Source organism: Talpa occidentalis, unplaced genomic scaffold (genome assembly GCF_014898055.3).
Source record: "Talpa occidentalis isolate TD23 unplaced genomic scaffold, MPIMG_talOcc4v2.1 talOcc4.8, whole genome shotgun sequence".
Classification (NCBI taxonomy): Eukaryota; Metazoa; Chordata; class Mammalia; order Eulipotyphla; family Talpidae; genus Talpa; species Talpa occidentalis.
In genome coordinates this window covers 5,914,158-5,929,296 of record NW_023605194.1, presented here as the reverse complement: position 1 = coordinate 5,929,296, position 15,139 = coordinate 5,914,158, and the positions used below count along the sequence as shown (strand labels likewise).

The window sequence follows — 15,139 nt, the reverse complement described above, 5'->3', positions numbered from 1 at the left end:
AGTGGCACATCTAGAGGGGGCTTTAGCTTAGGGAGGATGCACTTAAGCGACGGATGGATGGATGGATGGATGGATGGATGGATGGATGGATGGATGGATGGATGAATGAGGGACGGATAGATGGATGAGTGGATGGATGGATGGATGGATGGATGGGTGGATGGATGAATGAGTGGGTGGATGAGTAAATGAGTGGGTGGGTGGGTGGATGGATGGATGGATGGATGGATGGACGGATGGATGGAGGATGGACAGATGGATGGATGAGTGGATGGATGGATGGATAGACGGATGGATGGAGGATGGACGGATGGATGGTGGACGGATGGATGGATGAGTGGATGGATGAATGAGTGGGTAGATGAATGAGTGGGTGGGTGAGTAGCTGAGTGGATGGAAGAATGGATGATGACTAGGTGGGTGGGTGGATGGGCCATATGGACAAAGCTTGAGCTATAAAATGAAGGCAATGAGCTGAACGTTCTAATAAAGTCCCTCTCTATTCGAACATTCCAAGTATCTGTGTTCTAGGCAGATATTGATTCTGTCAACAAATGGTAGGACTAGAAGATTTCTTTTAACCCTACAATTTATACTTAATGAGAAAACATAGGCTGCTGAGCCTGCTCCCCAAGAAACCCTTATTTTTCCCAATGCAGATATCTGAAGTTTACAATATATTCTCCTCTCCCTCACCTCTCTCTCTCAAACCAGAGAGAATAGCCTGGCATTTAACGAGAAAACATGGACTCATGTTACCACTGTATCAGAGGAGACTGTATCATAGGCGACCATCTGGCCAGTGGCTGATGTGACCAGTGTCATCGAGGTTAAGTGATTTGATCAAGGTCTGATGGCCAGAGGCCGGGCTGAGGTTAGACCCAAGTCTCCAGCTCCCTGAGCAGTGCTCTTTCAACCACCCCAGGCTGCCCTTTGAACTCTCCCATGGTAATTAAGTCAAAAGTTTAAGATTTATGTGAGCTGGGGACGCTGATGACTGCCAACTGTATTTTTATGGACACAAAAATAAAAAAAAAAAAAAAACACAGCTTGTTTCAGCTCCTAGATTAAGTCTCACAAACTCCCTAAAGCCCCACTAAGGCCTCTGCCTTAAGTCTATAATTAGGGCCTTTAAAAATATCACTAATCAGGACATTTGAAGACTCTGACCCCTGATTTGGAAGGGGGCGGAGGCCCGAAAGCTCTAACTCCTACCCTTTCTGTTGACTCTATTCATCTGTTTTCAGTTTTAGATAAATGAAGAGAAACCAAGCTAGCAGATATACGGGGATGGGAGTGAGGGTGTGAGTATGGAAGGCAGGGCCTTTGAGAAATGTTACAGGCCAAGGGATAATGGTAAGTACAACTTGCAGGCCAAGGAGGCATGTGTAAGAAATACAGTAAAACCATCAGGCAAGTTACCCCTATGTGGAATGCCTGAGCACAAGGGGAAACCAGCTGTCCCGGGGGGGTTCTCCAGACTCTGCCTCCAAAGGAGAATCCTCCAGAAATTGGTGATGCTCTTTATCGGGTGGGAGGCTGGAGAAAGAAGAGACAGTCACTAGGCCCTCTGGTGAGCCACCAGCGCCAGCCTTTGGGTGAACTACTGAAACCAATTCACAGTGAGTTTTCATTACAAAGAGATTTCAAAATACTAAGAGGGCCTAGGCACTGTCCTTTTAATTTTTTTTTTTTTTTAATTCCTGAAAACTTCACCTTAACTAAGCAAGTAGCACTCACCAGCTTAGATATAATCTCTACCAAGAAAAAAATCCAATTAGGGCAAAAGGGACAGCAAGCGATTATCAGCAGGCTGATCAATGGAAGGAATTTGAGATCAGGCCAAGTACCTTCATTTTCCCTAGTTCCAAGAAAAGAAAAAAACATTGCCTTCCTCACTGACACAGAGTATGGGCACGTGCAGGTCTCGACAGGAATGAAACCCAAAGAGAAAATTACCTGGTCTCTTCTCTCAGTAGAAAGAGCTGCTCCAGCAGCAAGAATCTTGAGCCGGCTGTCTCACTAACAGTTCCCTCTAGTCCAGCGGCCAAACCTGAGCTGTTGTCAATCATGATCTTCCCAAGCACTAAGTGTCAAGCTCTTCAGAAACATTCATCACTTCAACGCAGGCTGAAGGTATCACAAATCACGGTCACAAAGAACCATCCAAGTGTAGTTACCGCCTGCCAGGTAACCCATTAAGTTATTTAGGACCTCAGGACGGCCAGGACTAGTTAAGTCATGCTTTCCCTAGGCTAGAGAATAAATCCTGAAACTTTCAAAATCCTCAGCCTGGATGCATTTCAAAAAACTAGCATTTGAAATCGTAACTTTCTGCCCGGAGAAAGTCTGTTTCACTAAAGGGCATCTGTAGCAGCATTATTTCCTGGCAGCCAGCTCGTGATGACATCACAGGATTGTTCCACTCAGGGAAAGGTCTAGCACTGGTAAGGTGTGAGGTCATCAAAGCTAGTCAGCTGCTAAAATATGACCGGAGAATGCCCTTGACATCTGCGATAGAGGAGCTGGACTTGAAAGGCTGGGAAAAGTGCACGCAATCAAATCAGCCCATTACAGGGATTTTCAAAGCAGATGCAACAGGATGTTAATAGATGCTGTGTTTTAAAAAGGGTCTTATGGTCAATAAGTTTGGAAAACCCTGGGAAAGGCCAAAATTAAACAGATGTTTCAGTAAAGAACTTCTCAGAGTTGCATGAGGCTCGTACACACTATAGGTCTCTGAGAAAGGGTGACAGGATGAGGTTATTTTCTAAATTCATTTCAACATACAGCTCAGTTTTGGCAGACAACTATTCAGACTGGGGTTCCCAGGGAAAGTCTTTGGGAAACACAGGTTTATTCTCTTCAGGGACAGGCCACGTTGATCTGCTTTGAATCAAGCCCACAATGACACGCAAAAGGACCAAAACTGCACAAAACACGGCGTTCACCACCCAGGCACGTTCTGCCCCGCAGAGCAGAATAGGGGGGTGAGATGCTCCAAACTGCCCTTGATAGGACAGGAGCAGGTGAGGACGCACAACCCAGCCACTCACTCCGTTTGCTGCACAAGCCAGGGAACCCTCGAAGGGGGCCCACTTTTGAGCTGGGTCCGGTCTGAAGAGGTATGAAAACCAGCCTGAACATGGCAGAACATTCCCATCCAAGTCCAATCAGACCTTGCTGTGAGAGGATACCAGCTCCACGTGCAAATTTGAACAGCCCTGCCTTCACCTTTGAATTGCTCTTTCTGCCCTTGGATCTGGCCACCGAGCTTTGTGTGGTCTGCAGAGAATCTGAGAAGAATCCTCCCCAGCAGACAAGCTCACCTTCTTAGAGTTAACCACCAAAGTGGATCAACGATAATCTTGCAAAGCAGCAGAGGGAATGACCTGCAATATATTGTTCAGGCCAGAAGACACAGACGAGCAGCTTCCAACCCAAAACAGAGCAACCACCTTCTCAGAAATGCCTCCTTCAGCACCGGGTCCCTGGACCATCGCCTGTTAATTTCACTAAAGGTGAACTTTCAAACATAACCCCGAGGTATTTCTGGAGGATCAGAAGGCACTGAAGGAATCCATTTGGACACATCAGTGTTTTCCAGGTGGCTGAAAATGCAAAGAATTTGATGCTTCTACAAGTTTCCCTATTCATCAGGTCAGGCATTTGACACCTGAGGTGGCAAAAAATTGTTTTAATGGCGAGATCCCCGGCCCCACCTTGCCAATTCCTCGGCCATGGCATCCCTCTGCCCACATGGCCACAGCTGCTTAATCTCAGCTGCCCCAGGCTGCACCTGTGAATGAGACCCACCTAATCACACCAACAGATGGCGGGGCCAAGCAGCCAGCGAAGAGCGGCTATCACTTTAAATCGGGTCTCATGTTTCACAGGCACCAAACAGAGGCGGTGCCCGAAAGCAGTATCTCTCTGGTACAGCTAACACCAGGCCTTAATCACTGCAGGCACCCAACTCAGGGGCAGAGCTGGTGTCATTCGAGAGCTCATTACAAAGAACGCCGGTTGCAAGGTGAAGGCATGGCCAGCACGCCGAGAGCTGCCTATGCCGACGGCGCGTCCACTACCGGACCCTTCTTTCCCCGCGGGTGCTAGGCGGTCGGGACTAGAGTTCAGGAGGAAAACCTGCAGGTCTGGGGCAAGGAAGTCTTGTGAATCATCAAAGAGCCTCCACTCACTCAGCCTACTTGTCACATAACCTGTGTGGCTGTTACGTTTGATCCCCTCCCATGTATTGATGGTACCACGGTATCAGGCGGAGGGCTGACCCCCAGGTCAACCCCATTCCCACGCATGCCAACACCACCCTGAGCCGTGCTGTCAGAATTCGATGTCCAGTCAACAGCAATAGCAGCCACGGGTGGGTTTCACTTACTGTTGTGAACGGTACCGGCATCTCTCTCAACCCCCATTATCACCCTGGGAATTGGCAGAGGGAAGCTGTGATTCAACACGTTACTAGCCTAAGCCCGGACTGCAGGTCAGCCTTTTGCTCACTGACAGAATCACAGATTTCCAATCACAGATTTCCAATCTCTGGCCTACACCCCAGTTGCTGTATGCATACATAAATAAATCTTTACGATAAAAAAGAAATAACTAGTCTCTCCACCTTATGGGATGGTGGGGGAATGGACTGAGCCAGCAGTCGGCACAGGGCCTGCCCAGAGGCCTTCAAGGACTCTTCGAGGACCAGTAATGGCTTTCCTGCTGGAGCCAAAGAAGCAGCGAGAAGGGAGGGATGTCGTCCGGTGCACCAGGGATCTGCTATTCAGTAATAGTAACAACCTCATTAGAAGGCTCGTACAAATCACACACACTTGGCCTATTACACACTGCTTCATGAACATCATCTTTAACAGTAAACGCTTGTCCAAGTTGTTTAACAGTCAACTCTTGATCTCCATGTGAATCCCTTGGCCAGTGTGTCCTCCAATGCCATATGCTTCTAATTTGCAAGTCTGGGACGGGGACTGAGAATTTTCATCTCTCAGGTGATGGTGATGCAAGTGGTCCAGGCCTCAAGCTTTCTCTTGCCAAAAAGTGAAAACTATACAAACCCAAGTATTTCCCTTTTTGCCCAAGCTGCTAGGAGACTCGGGGACGAATCCAACTCCCCACTTTAGCAATATATTATCCCCAGTGCCTAACATCAATTTTCTCTTTGTCCTCGAAAAAGCCCTGGGCCTATTTTATAATTATTATTTAGCCTTTGTTTAAATCCATTAAGCCAACTAAAATCCCATTATGAAAATGTAGAACAGAACACCTAAGCAAAGAACGCCAGTGACCAATGTAAAATGGCTTTGGGAACCTTCCAGCTATGTTATGAGAAAAAACTACTCACGCTTATTACATCTCCTTTCTTGAACAGTGAAGTGCTAGCTCATCTAATCCTAAAACCCCATCGGCTATTGTCATCATCCACCTTTTGCAGCTGAAGAAACTGAGGCAGTTAAATGACTTGCCCCAGGTCACCCCACCCAGAAATGGTAGAGCAGGATTCGATCCCAGCTTTCCCAGCTCCTAAGGCCAAGTTTGTACTCAGCAAGAGAAGGCCTCCTATACGGGGGCGCTCGGAGTTCACTACCTTTAAAAAAAGCAAACGGGGACTTCCCTGGTGGTTCAAGGGGTTAAGTCTCAGCACTATCAAGCTATCAGCTGTCACTGCAGCATCCCTGGCCAGGGAGCTGACCCACACGGCACAGCAGACCTCTCTGTCTCCCCGCTGCTCCCCTCAGCAGTGTATTTCAGTGCATCTGCCTGTTCTGCTCCCCACTCTGTCTCTGGTGACTCCTCTCACTCCCCTCCCCACCCAGCACCTCTGGCCTGTACCCCAGTTCTTGATATGCCTAAATAAATAAATAAATAAATAAATAAATCTCTAAAAAAAAAAAAGGCAAACAGCCCTCACCACCTCACCGGCCCCATTCTGTGGCTGTCCACACAGCAGTGCATCCTTCCTCCCTTTAGGCCCACTCAGTGATGCTTCAAAAGACTGGTTTGTCAACCTCAGCTCCGCTGGCCTTTGGGGCTTTGCTGTGGGGCTGTCCTCACAGGTGGCATGCTCATTAGCAGCATCCCTGGTCTCGACCCACTAGATGCCACCAGCCCCCTACACCCCCTGCAGAGACAACCAAACATCGCCCCGTGCCCCCGGGGGAGCAGGAGAATCACCCCATTGAGAACCACCAGGCAGGTGCAGGGCCTCGACAGCAATGAGATCCACGGCCCCCAGTAGTGGAAACAACCAAAGGAAGGAAAGCAAGGAAAAAGTCACGAAAGTAGCCACTGACACGAGAAGAAAAGACAAACAGAAGAAACAGGTGTACAGGGACACTGGTTTATTCTCAGATCGAAAGTCAGGGGAGAGAGCGAGGACACAGGACATGGGTTCCCAAGGAGTGGCCAGGAAGACAGTGGAGCAGGTGCCGGGCTCTGCTGCTCCGGGCCTCGGAGGCGGCCGTACTTACTCTTGTTGTTACTGTTCTCACTGACAAAATCCTCGGAGCCATCACTGTCATCCTCATCATCTCCGGACGAGATGGCATCTGTATTCAAAAGAACACACCCATGTGTTTGTGCAAGGCGGAAGGTTGCACACAATCTTCTAGAGCTCAGTCCTTCCGGAGAAGGGGTTCAACCACCTGCAGCCCACCCCACACATCTGCGACCATGTTTAGTTAAGATGATTTTAATGGCTTCGACTTTCTCTCCATGAGGACAGTTGAGCTGTTATAATTCTCAAGGTCTTCTGCTTTCATATGATTTAAACATGCTATAAAATTGGAGAGACTGAAGCTGGATGTCAACCTCTGATGGTAGTCAAGGGCCAAGCAGATTTACTGAGTGTGTAGAGCCAAAGATTCTTCCCAACACCACCTCTCGGCACTCGGGTCCCCCGTCAAGGAAGGAATTAGGCCCTGGCAAAAATTTGCCCCTGTGTGGTTGGCAGCCCGTTTACTAACATTCTGAAAGGAAAACTTTAAGATGGGTCCCTAAGGGCCTGTGCAGTGCCTCCCCGCCGCATACTGTGTAGAAGAAAAACCAAGCAGAGAATTGTAATAAAAAGGCATCAGAAATCTTCAGCATGCAAAGTGCCAGAAGGAAAACCAAGCGTTTCCGCTTCTATCAAAGTGCACTGTTGGGCCTCCCTGGTAGCCGAGGGGTTAATTCTCAGTGGTATCACCACTGCAGTTGGATCCCCAGCCAGGATGCTGACCCACATGGCGCAGCAGACCTCTCCTGTCTCCCCCGCTGCTCCCCTCAGCAGTGTATTTCATCAGTCTGCCTGTTCTGCTCCCCACTCTGTCTCTGGTGAATCCTCTCACATACCCCCACCCCAGCATCTCTGGCCTACACCCCAGTTCTTGTATGCATAAATAAATAAATCTTTACAAAAAAGAAAAAGTGCGCTGTCATGGAATATGCCAAACGTCCTCATGCAGGACAGTCCTCTCTAGTACCCGGATCCTGCACAAGAACTTCAAAAACTGGTCAATGACCACCTGGGATGCTGTGTGTGTGGCAGCCCATCAGCAGATCCCACTAGGACTTCCCTCATCCAATCAAATTTTACCCAGAAAACATCTAGGGAGAAAGCAGAGGGTGCAGGCTGACTCACCTGTGACATTCACCGTGAAGTAGACAGTCTCGCTGTCTAGAGTCCTAGCGGCAGTGCAAGCATAGAGGCCGGAGTCTCTAGGCGTGGCACCTTTTATCTGCAAGTATTCCCCAATAAGCACTGTCCTATTGTTGGGCCCCAAGTGCACCCCATCTTTAGTCCAACTGATCGGGGTGGCATCTCTCAAAAGGCAGCGCAACTCTAGCGACTCCCCCGGGGCGGCCACGTATGCTTCTGGTTGGGAGATTTGGTATTTGCTTGGTGGCTCTGCAGAAAGGTGGGAGAGAGAAGATGGAGATGGGAAAGAGGAAGGGAGAGAAGGCCCAACAAACGTCAGTGGAGGCCCCAGCTTCCCAGCAGAGGCAGTTCTTGTTTTGAAATGGCCCCAGCAGGCGGCACCTCTCCCCACAACCCAGGAGAGGCCGCAGGTGCAGAGCAGATGAGCATGGAAGCACCCACTGGAGGAAGCACCCAGCGAGAGCTGCCCCACCCAGTCTCCACAGCCCACAAACCCAGCGTGAAAGGAGATTGTACCCGAGAACTGTGAAGTCCATTGCCAACCCAAAGCCGGCCTGCAACCGCTGACACCAGGAAACTGTGATACCGTGGGGGTTTATGTGTAAGGACGTATATGTGTACATGCATATACGTGCACGCACACCTGTTTATCTGTGCAAGACATTGTTGTCACAAAGCCGAGCTTGCAAAAATGACGCATCTCCAACTCGGGACCAGAGCAGCCACAGAGGCTTCTGGTTCTGCCTTTGCTGCTCTGGAAACTGAATTGTGCACTGGATGACTTAGAAAATGCTGTTTTTCTTAAACTAATAGAAACCTTGGCGGCCTAACCACCCAAAACGAAGAGTAAAGTGAGGCAGACAACCAGAGGTGGTGCCCACTGTGCTGAAAAGGGTCTTCAACCCAAACCGCCGGCACATCACACAGGACCCAGGAAAGGCCAGGTGGACCCCACTCTGCTCCCCCCGCCCCTTGCTGTGCCACACAACCTGGGTTCTGGCCCCTTTAGGCCACCTCTTCCATCCTGTTAAGCCAATTCATCCTCAGGCCCCTTACGGAGCAGCCCCCTCCCTGTGGCAGCCGGCCAGGAGTCAGTCACCTGGCCCGCCGTGTAGCGGATCTCCCTCCTCGTCCGTCCGCCATGCCACACATTTCTGATGGATTTGTCCTGTGTCCCAAGGAGACCCCGAGGTCCCAGCAAGAGGGCTGAGATCCCATGGCTCTATGTGTGTCCCCTCCCTTACCCTCAGTAAGGAAACTGGCCCACGTTGAGCATGATCACAGTTCCCCACTACACAGGCAGGATCCAGCCCACAGGACGTCTCCGCACACCAGCCGGAGCCACAGGCTGGGACCCCCAAGGGCCCACACGTGGGCGTGCCTGCCTCACAGGGAACCGTGAGTGGTACCGGAGTCCCAGGCCCACAGTACACAAAGCCGCCGGCTCTGGTACGGCTCCAGACGGGGCAGCTCCACGAGGCAATTGTTTGCCCTTTTGCGTGTGGTCTGTGCAAACCTCCACAAAACACCGAAATGAAGCGGCTCCGTGTTTCAACCCCACCGTTGAAGGATCAGGGAGGACCACACGCATCTGGTCCAGAGCTCCTCCTCCTCACTGCCCGTGGCCACCACAGGAGCCAGGGCTCCCCCCAGCCGGCACCCCCAAGGTGGACACGCGGACAGAGTGACGAACAAAAGGGGAAAACAGAAGCAAAGTGAGCAAGGACGGGTGGACCAGGACCAGGGCAGCAGTCCCAGCGGCCAGGCCGGTTACATCTCGAATGTTTTTTCTCCTTCAAGAATGACTGACTGGACCCCTCCTGTGGGCCAGACTTTATTCCAGGTGCTTGAGCAGCACAGGGACAAAGAAAGTCCCTGCACTTGCAGGATTTTAGTTACCTTGGAGGTAACTGATCAAATATGCAAAATCTATGAGAAACATAAATATGTGCGTGGTCCTAGGGTCAGGAAGAGGGAACAGGGAGATAGTGGCAGGGAGAGGAGATGGCAGACAAGAATTTCTAGGGCAGGAGTCTGCGAATCTGGCCCCAGGGCCAAAGCCAGCCATCCTGGTTTTGTAAACAGAGCTTTGCTGGCACAGGACCAGGCCGGTTCCCACAGGTATTGTCTGGGGTGATGATAGCAGAGCTGAGTAGCTGCAACAAAGACCCTATGCCATCAAATATTTAGTCTGCCCTTTCCAGAAAGTCTGCCAAGCCCTGTTGTTATAGGACGGTCAGAGACGTGCCATGGAGAGCGAGATCTGAACATCAGTACTGAGAATGTATGGGTAAGTCCTAATGCAGCTGAACCGAATGACTAATAGAAATACTCTGAACTCTGGATGCTGGGCAGAAAAGTCAGAGCAAGAGAAATAAAGGAAAGAGAGGGAGGGGGTAAGGAGGCGTTCAGGTTGGGCCCAAACCTCAGACCATAGTCTACTTCCAGCACCAAGAGTCACAGGTTTATATGTCAGCCCTGCTGGGGTCCCACAGGCCCTCTGACCACCCCTTTGGGGAGGGCTAAGGCAAGGTTCAGGTGTCATCTGGGCGCCCTGTGTCCAACAGTTAAGTATTCAAACAGCACCCACATGCTAGAATGAAGTTGCCCAGGACTTGCCTGGATCATACAATAATCAATATTTATTATGAGCACCCCGCATGTCAGCACGTCACCGAGAAGTCATGGGGTTCGTTGTCCTTTGAGCTGGAATCAGTCTTCAAGAGATCACTCAGCAGGGACGTTCAGCACTCGTGCGGCCATACCCCCCACCCCAAAGGAGGCACAGGGTCCCCCGCAGCCAACCTGCTCTGTCCCTGTGCTCAATAAGAAGCTACGTCCCTATTTCATGGAAGCAGGAGAACATTCCAGGATGGCAAGCGCTCTCCCAGCAAAGATCAAGTGATAGTGATCCATTTTTAAAGGATGCCATTTTCACTGAGAATCCTTTCCTTCACCTGAAACAGGTGATAAATTGTTGCTGAAGCTGGGGGGGTGCCTGAAATGCTGGGCCGACATCACCCAAGATGCACCTTTAACACCTACCGGATGTAGATGGCAGAGGGGCAGAGAGAGGCCTGTGGGGCAGGAGCCACACCAATCCCCTCTGAGCCACCCAATGGATCCAGTTTGGGGGTTCAGCAAGGGACATGTCAGACCCAGGAGCAAGAACACGGGCGCTCAGCCTGGAACCCAAACATCTGGCCAAGCGAGGTGGCTCTGTCCCTGACACCTCCCCAGGAAGCCATCAGATGTTTGTTTTCTCTTCTGTGCTTAAATTGAATCCTTGGGGTGACTTCAAGGCTCGTGCCCCCACAAACATGCTCCGCAGTGCTGTGTCCACTGCACAGAGGTATTGCCCCATACCCATCTGCAGGGAGGGACAAACTGCCGGCTCCCTGACATCTGTGCTGCTGCGCTGCCGTAGCCTGGACACTAGCGGCGCCCTGGCTGCAAGCTGCTCCGAACACAGGACTGTTGACCTGCCAATGCAGCAATGGGCTCCTCAGGAAAGTCAAACAATCCCTTTTGTGGCATGCTAGCATTCCCTGCATGGATCCTTGCTGGTGCCCTAGCATGCTCTCACTAGCCTTTTCATATGGGAGGGGGTGGGGGTGCACGCAGCAGGGGACACGGCCTTGTCCTCAGTAAGAAGCCACATCCCTAGTTCATGTCCCTCTTCTGTCCAATCCAGGGGGTGGGGCTGGAAGGACACCCAACCCGCCCTTCAGCCCATCTCACCTAAACACAATGAGGGGGAAGGTTCCAGAGGCTTCCAAAGACAAATGTTTCCAAACTTCTTTCACAATATGCATTGAAATTTGAGGGAGAAAGCTGGAACCGACACGCACAGGTGTTGGACAATCTTTGTCAGTGTTCCCTAAAATTGCTAAACCAACAGCACCAAGGGTTTACTTTCTGGGCGGGCTCTGCCTGCTTCCACTCGCCAGGGCTGCACGGGAACAGCCAGGCTTCTGAGTTGCGTTGCAACAACTTGAACTTTCTCCCCAGAACATTGAAGCACTTAAGGGCCAGCTGCATGTCGCCATGTAACTTCTCAATACAGTGGCTCCTCTGATACCAAGAAGGGAACCATGGGCACATAGCTAATCAGACGAGGGCGGCAAACAAACCAGCAGCCATCTGCGTGGTCAGCACCTGGGCAGCCCACCTTGAGCTGGGCCTCCTTCCTTCTTGCAAAAAGACTCATCCCTTCTTGCAAAAGCACAAGGAGGAGGAGATTCCAGAAGCTGCTTAGCTCCACACCAAGTCCTCTTGCAGAGACTGCCACAGACAAACTATATTTCCATGTACGCTCCCTGGCATCAGTGGAAACGCTAGAAGGGAGAAAGCTGCAGCACAGACACACTCTGTTGGATTCCTAAGGGGCGGACAGGAATCTAGAAGCGGGCAGAGGAGGAAGCTGAGGCAGGGGCTCGCTGACTCTCCTCCAAGCCCCTCAGCAGACCAGGGGAGAGGTCACCAGCTCTGGGTGAGTTCACACTGAAGTCAGCTGCACCTACACGTGTTCACCTCCCGGGAAACAAACACAGGGAAGAGAGCTTGGCCGGGGGTGATCGCGGCCCTGGGAGGGCGAGATCCTGCCTGGTCAGAGGCGCCTGCCGCGGGACCCTCTGCACACGGGAGCCGAGTCCGGCTCGACGTCTCCGGAGGACGCCAGGGAGCGGGCGCTGCACACCAGCCTTCCAGGTAGCCGCCGCCAGCCGCGACAGCAGCACTTCAGGCTGTCACAGTTTATGATGTTTGCCTATAAAACCCCGTGTGGGGTTGGACATGGCGCCTGAATGCAAACAGAGAGCAGATGGGAAGCCCGCGTCTTGCTCCGCACTCGGCTCCTGGAGCGCGGGGGACAGATTTAAACAGCTAAGGAAGGAGCGAGCAGCAGATAAGCCCGTTCACCAGTGCAGCCTCTTCTGGGGTGTCCTTCCAAATGCCCAAGATTATCCCAGCTAAGAACCAGGAACCCTGGCTGCCGGGATGCAGCAGGGTCACCCCGCGTCTCAGAGAGTCAGGGATATCCGAGCCCTAAACACAGTCCTCCCAGAAGGGGAAGGAGAGACACCCAGAAACAGGTTGCTCAGGGGGGAGGAGGGGAGGGCAGGGAGGAGGAAAGGAGAGAAAAGTGGAGGCCCCGGCTGCAGGTGGTGGAGGCACCGCCCTCATGGGGCGTGGGACGCGGGGGTGGGGCAGGGGAGGCAGGGTGGGGAGCTTGGGGTGCAAGAGGCAGGGGGTTGGGACATGGGGTGTAGGGGGCAGGGCACAGGGTACAAGGGTTTGGGGCATGGGGGGCAAGGCGGGGGGTGCAGGGGTGGGGCACAGGGAGTGGGCTGGGGCCAAGCCAGCTCCCACGGGAACTCCAGCAGGAGCACTTGGGGCAAGAGGCAAGAGTCTGCCTTCCCGGGAACCTCCCGGATATTCCACCACCTTGGCAAGAGGGAAAACTGTCACCAGATGCGGCTGCCAACGTCTTGACGGAAGAAACACAGAATGAAGCTGCACGTGGCTGCTGCACCACAGTCCATGGCACTGGCCGGGCCGTGGCACTGGGCCTGGTGTCCAGGTCAGCCTGACCAGCCCCCCAGGGTCCTGCTTACAAGTTCTACCTGGCTGATGCCCCAGTTTCTGGCCCTGGGAAGGAAATCCAGGCAATCCACACACACACCCCCCCCCATACACGGCTCCTCAAGGATTTTTTTTACAAGCTTGAATTGAGGGAATCTGGACAGACAGACAGACACCTGGCGCATCAGTGTGTTGGTGCCCCGGGAGGTTTCCTTCCTCACAGCACAGGGGCTTTGGGCAAGCAGGGCTCCCAGTTGCCGTGACACATTTGTCATCTTGGCACCGAAACTCGCCACTGGAAAGACAGAAGTACCAAGTCCCCACTGTGAGTCCCCACGAGGGCCCCCACGAGGCTCTGCAGACTGGACAGAGGAGGCGGCCGTGGAGCAGGCTGCTGAGCGCCACATCCTCAGGGCCTCCCTTTACAAGAGCAGACTTGCAGGAGGCAAAACTCCTGATATCAAACGCAGGCCTTATAAGGCAGAGGTACTACTTGTTCTTGAAGGGGTGGGGAGAGGGAGACAAATACTCCGCAGAACATAAAGATGAAAGCGCGCTGTCTGGAGAAGCACTGCCAACGTGAAAATGGGGGACAAAGGAAGTCAGGGCAATGGGAGGCCGATAAGTAAACAGGCTGACAGGCCGCAGTGCTCTCCTCCCGGCCGGTGGTCAGGCTGCCCTGTAGACACCCATCGGGCAGCCAGCGCGCCCATCGGCATCACGGGGGCCGTGAGCTACCTCTGCCACAGTAGCTCGACTGTTCCAGCAACTCTAGACGGGCTCACATTCCTCACGATCAGATGGGATAATGGCTCCGGTTTCCAATATGGTAACCATTAAACATGATCCACACAGGCACACCCCTCCTATAATTTAGGGCTGTCTTTGAGAAACATGAGAGAAATTAGGTTGTGGGCCACGAGAAAATAAAAATGTAAAAATAGTCAAGGGCCTAAGAAGGCCCTCATTTAAGAGTGAGTCACCATTATCCCCTGATACTTGGACCCAAAGTGGAACGATTCACTCCCCCTGTTGTCAGCACCCCCCACCCCCTTCCCTTGGACCTGATGTTTCAGGCTGTTAATTACAACGTTCTCTAGAAGGCAGAGGGGGGCATACAGGGAAGGTTTTATCCCTGGTCACAAGGGCCTGTGTCATATTCTCGAGGACATGGTCCCACCGGAGGCCAAGATCAGGTGCTGAACCAGTGCCATCTGCACAGAGGCCCTAGATGTTGGCAGCTCTGCATGAGCAAGAACTTCAAAATGGAACCCCTTGTTCAAAAGGCATGGCCCAACGAGGCAGGCCTTGAGGGAGATTATCTAGTGCGCAGGATGCTGAAACTGGCACGAGTTATGTCAAAGCGGCCTGCCCCCCTCCCCCACCCCTGTTGGGTACACAGGAGGTGTCCTTGTGCTCGGCCACCTGTTCCCCCCAGGCCCCCAGCCTCCTGTCTGCTAGAAACAGGTGTGCTGGACATGGTGGAGGAAGCAGGCGCATCTCCAGATCTCCAGGGCCGCCCAGGATGCTCTGTTCCAGGGAGACCATACCCCCCAAGAGCTGGCCTCAGGGCCCACACCCCCTGGCCCAACCACTCCCTCAGCTCCGCAAGCAGGGAGGGCACTGGGGGCCCTCAAAAGCGGGGGCAGCAATGGGAGGGATTTGCTGGACTTTTATCAATACAGTCTTTAAGATCACAAGAGGTCTTGCAGGTGTCAGCTGTAAAATGAACGCTGTCACCTCCACTTCTGAAAACCCAATCCTCTGCCCCAAAACCGTTTTCACCTCCAAGTCCTGATGAGTCACCTCTCCCCTCAACTTCCATGGCTGAGCCCTTCCTGGTACCGCTGCGTTGGGACTCCCGTCTCATTGCTGTCTCCTTCCTGGTGACTC

At 52.4% G+C, this 15,139-nt stretch overlaps 1 protein-coding gene across 12 annotated transcripts in view; it reads right to left on the bottom strand.

Annotated features, from left to right (window-relative positions):
• FGFR2 (fibroblast growth factor receptor 2) overlaps nucleotides 1-15,139 on the bottom strand; it is a 94,194-nt gene that overhangs the window by 61,134 nt on the left and 17,921 nt on the right. For 7 of the 12 annotated variants that reach the window (XM_054690563.1, XM_054690562.1, XM_054690565.1 and 4 more), the window contains 2 exons: nucleotides 7,646-7,912; nucleotides 6,495-6,572 (listed from right to left, as the gene is read on the bottom strand). The exons of 3 other annotated variants lie outside the window; for them this stretch is intronic. In XM_054690563.1, coding sequence (XP_054546538.1) covers nucleotides 6,495-6,572; nucleotides 7,646-7,912 — 345 coding nt within the window. The remainder of the gene's footprint in view (nucleotides 1-6,494; nucleotides 6,573-7,645; nucleotides 7,913-15,139) is intronic. 2 more of the 12 variants (XM_054690567.1, XM_054690568.1) reach the window with 1 other exon arrangement.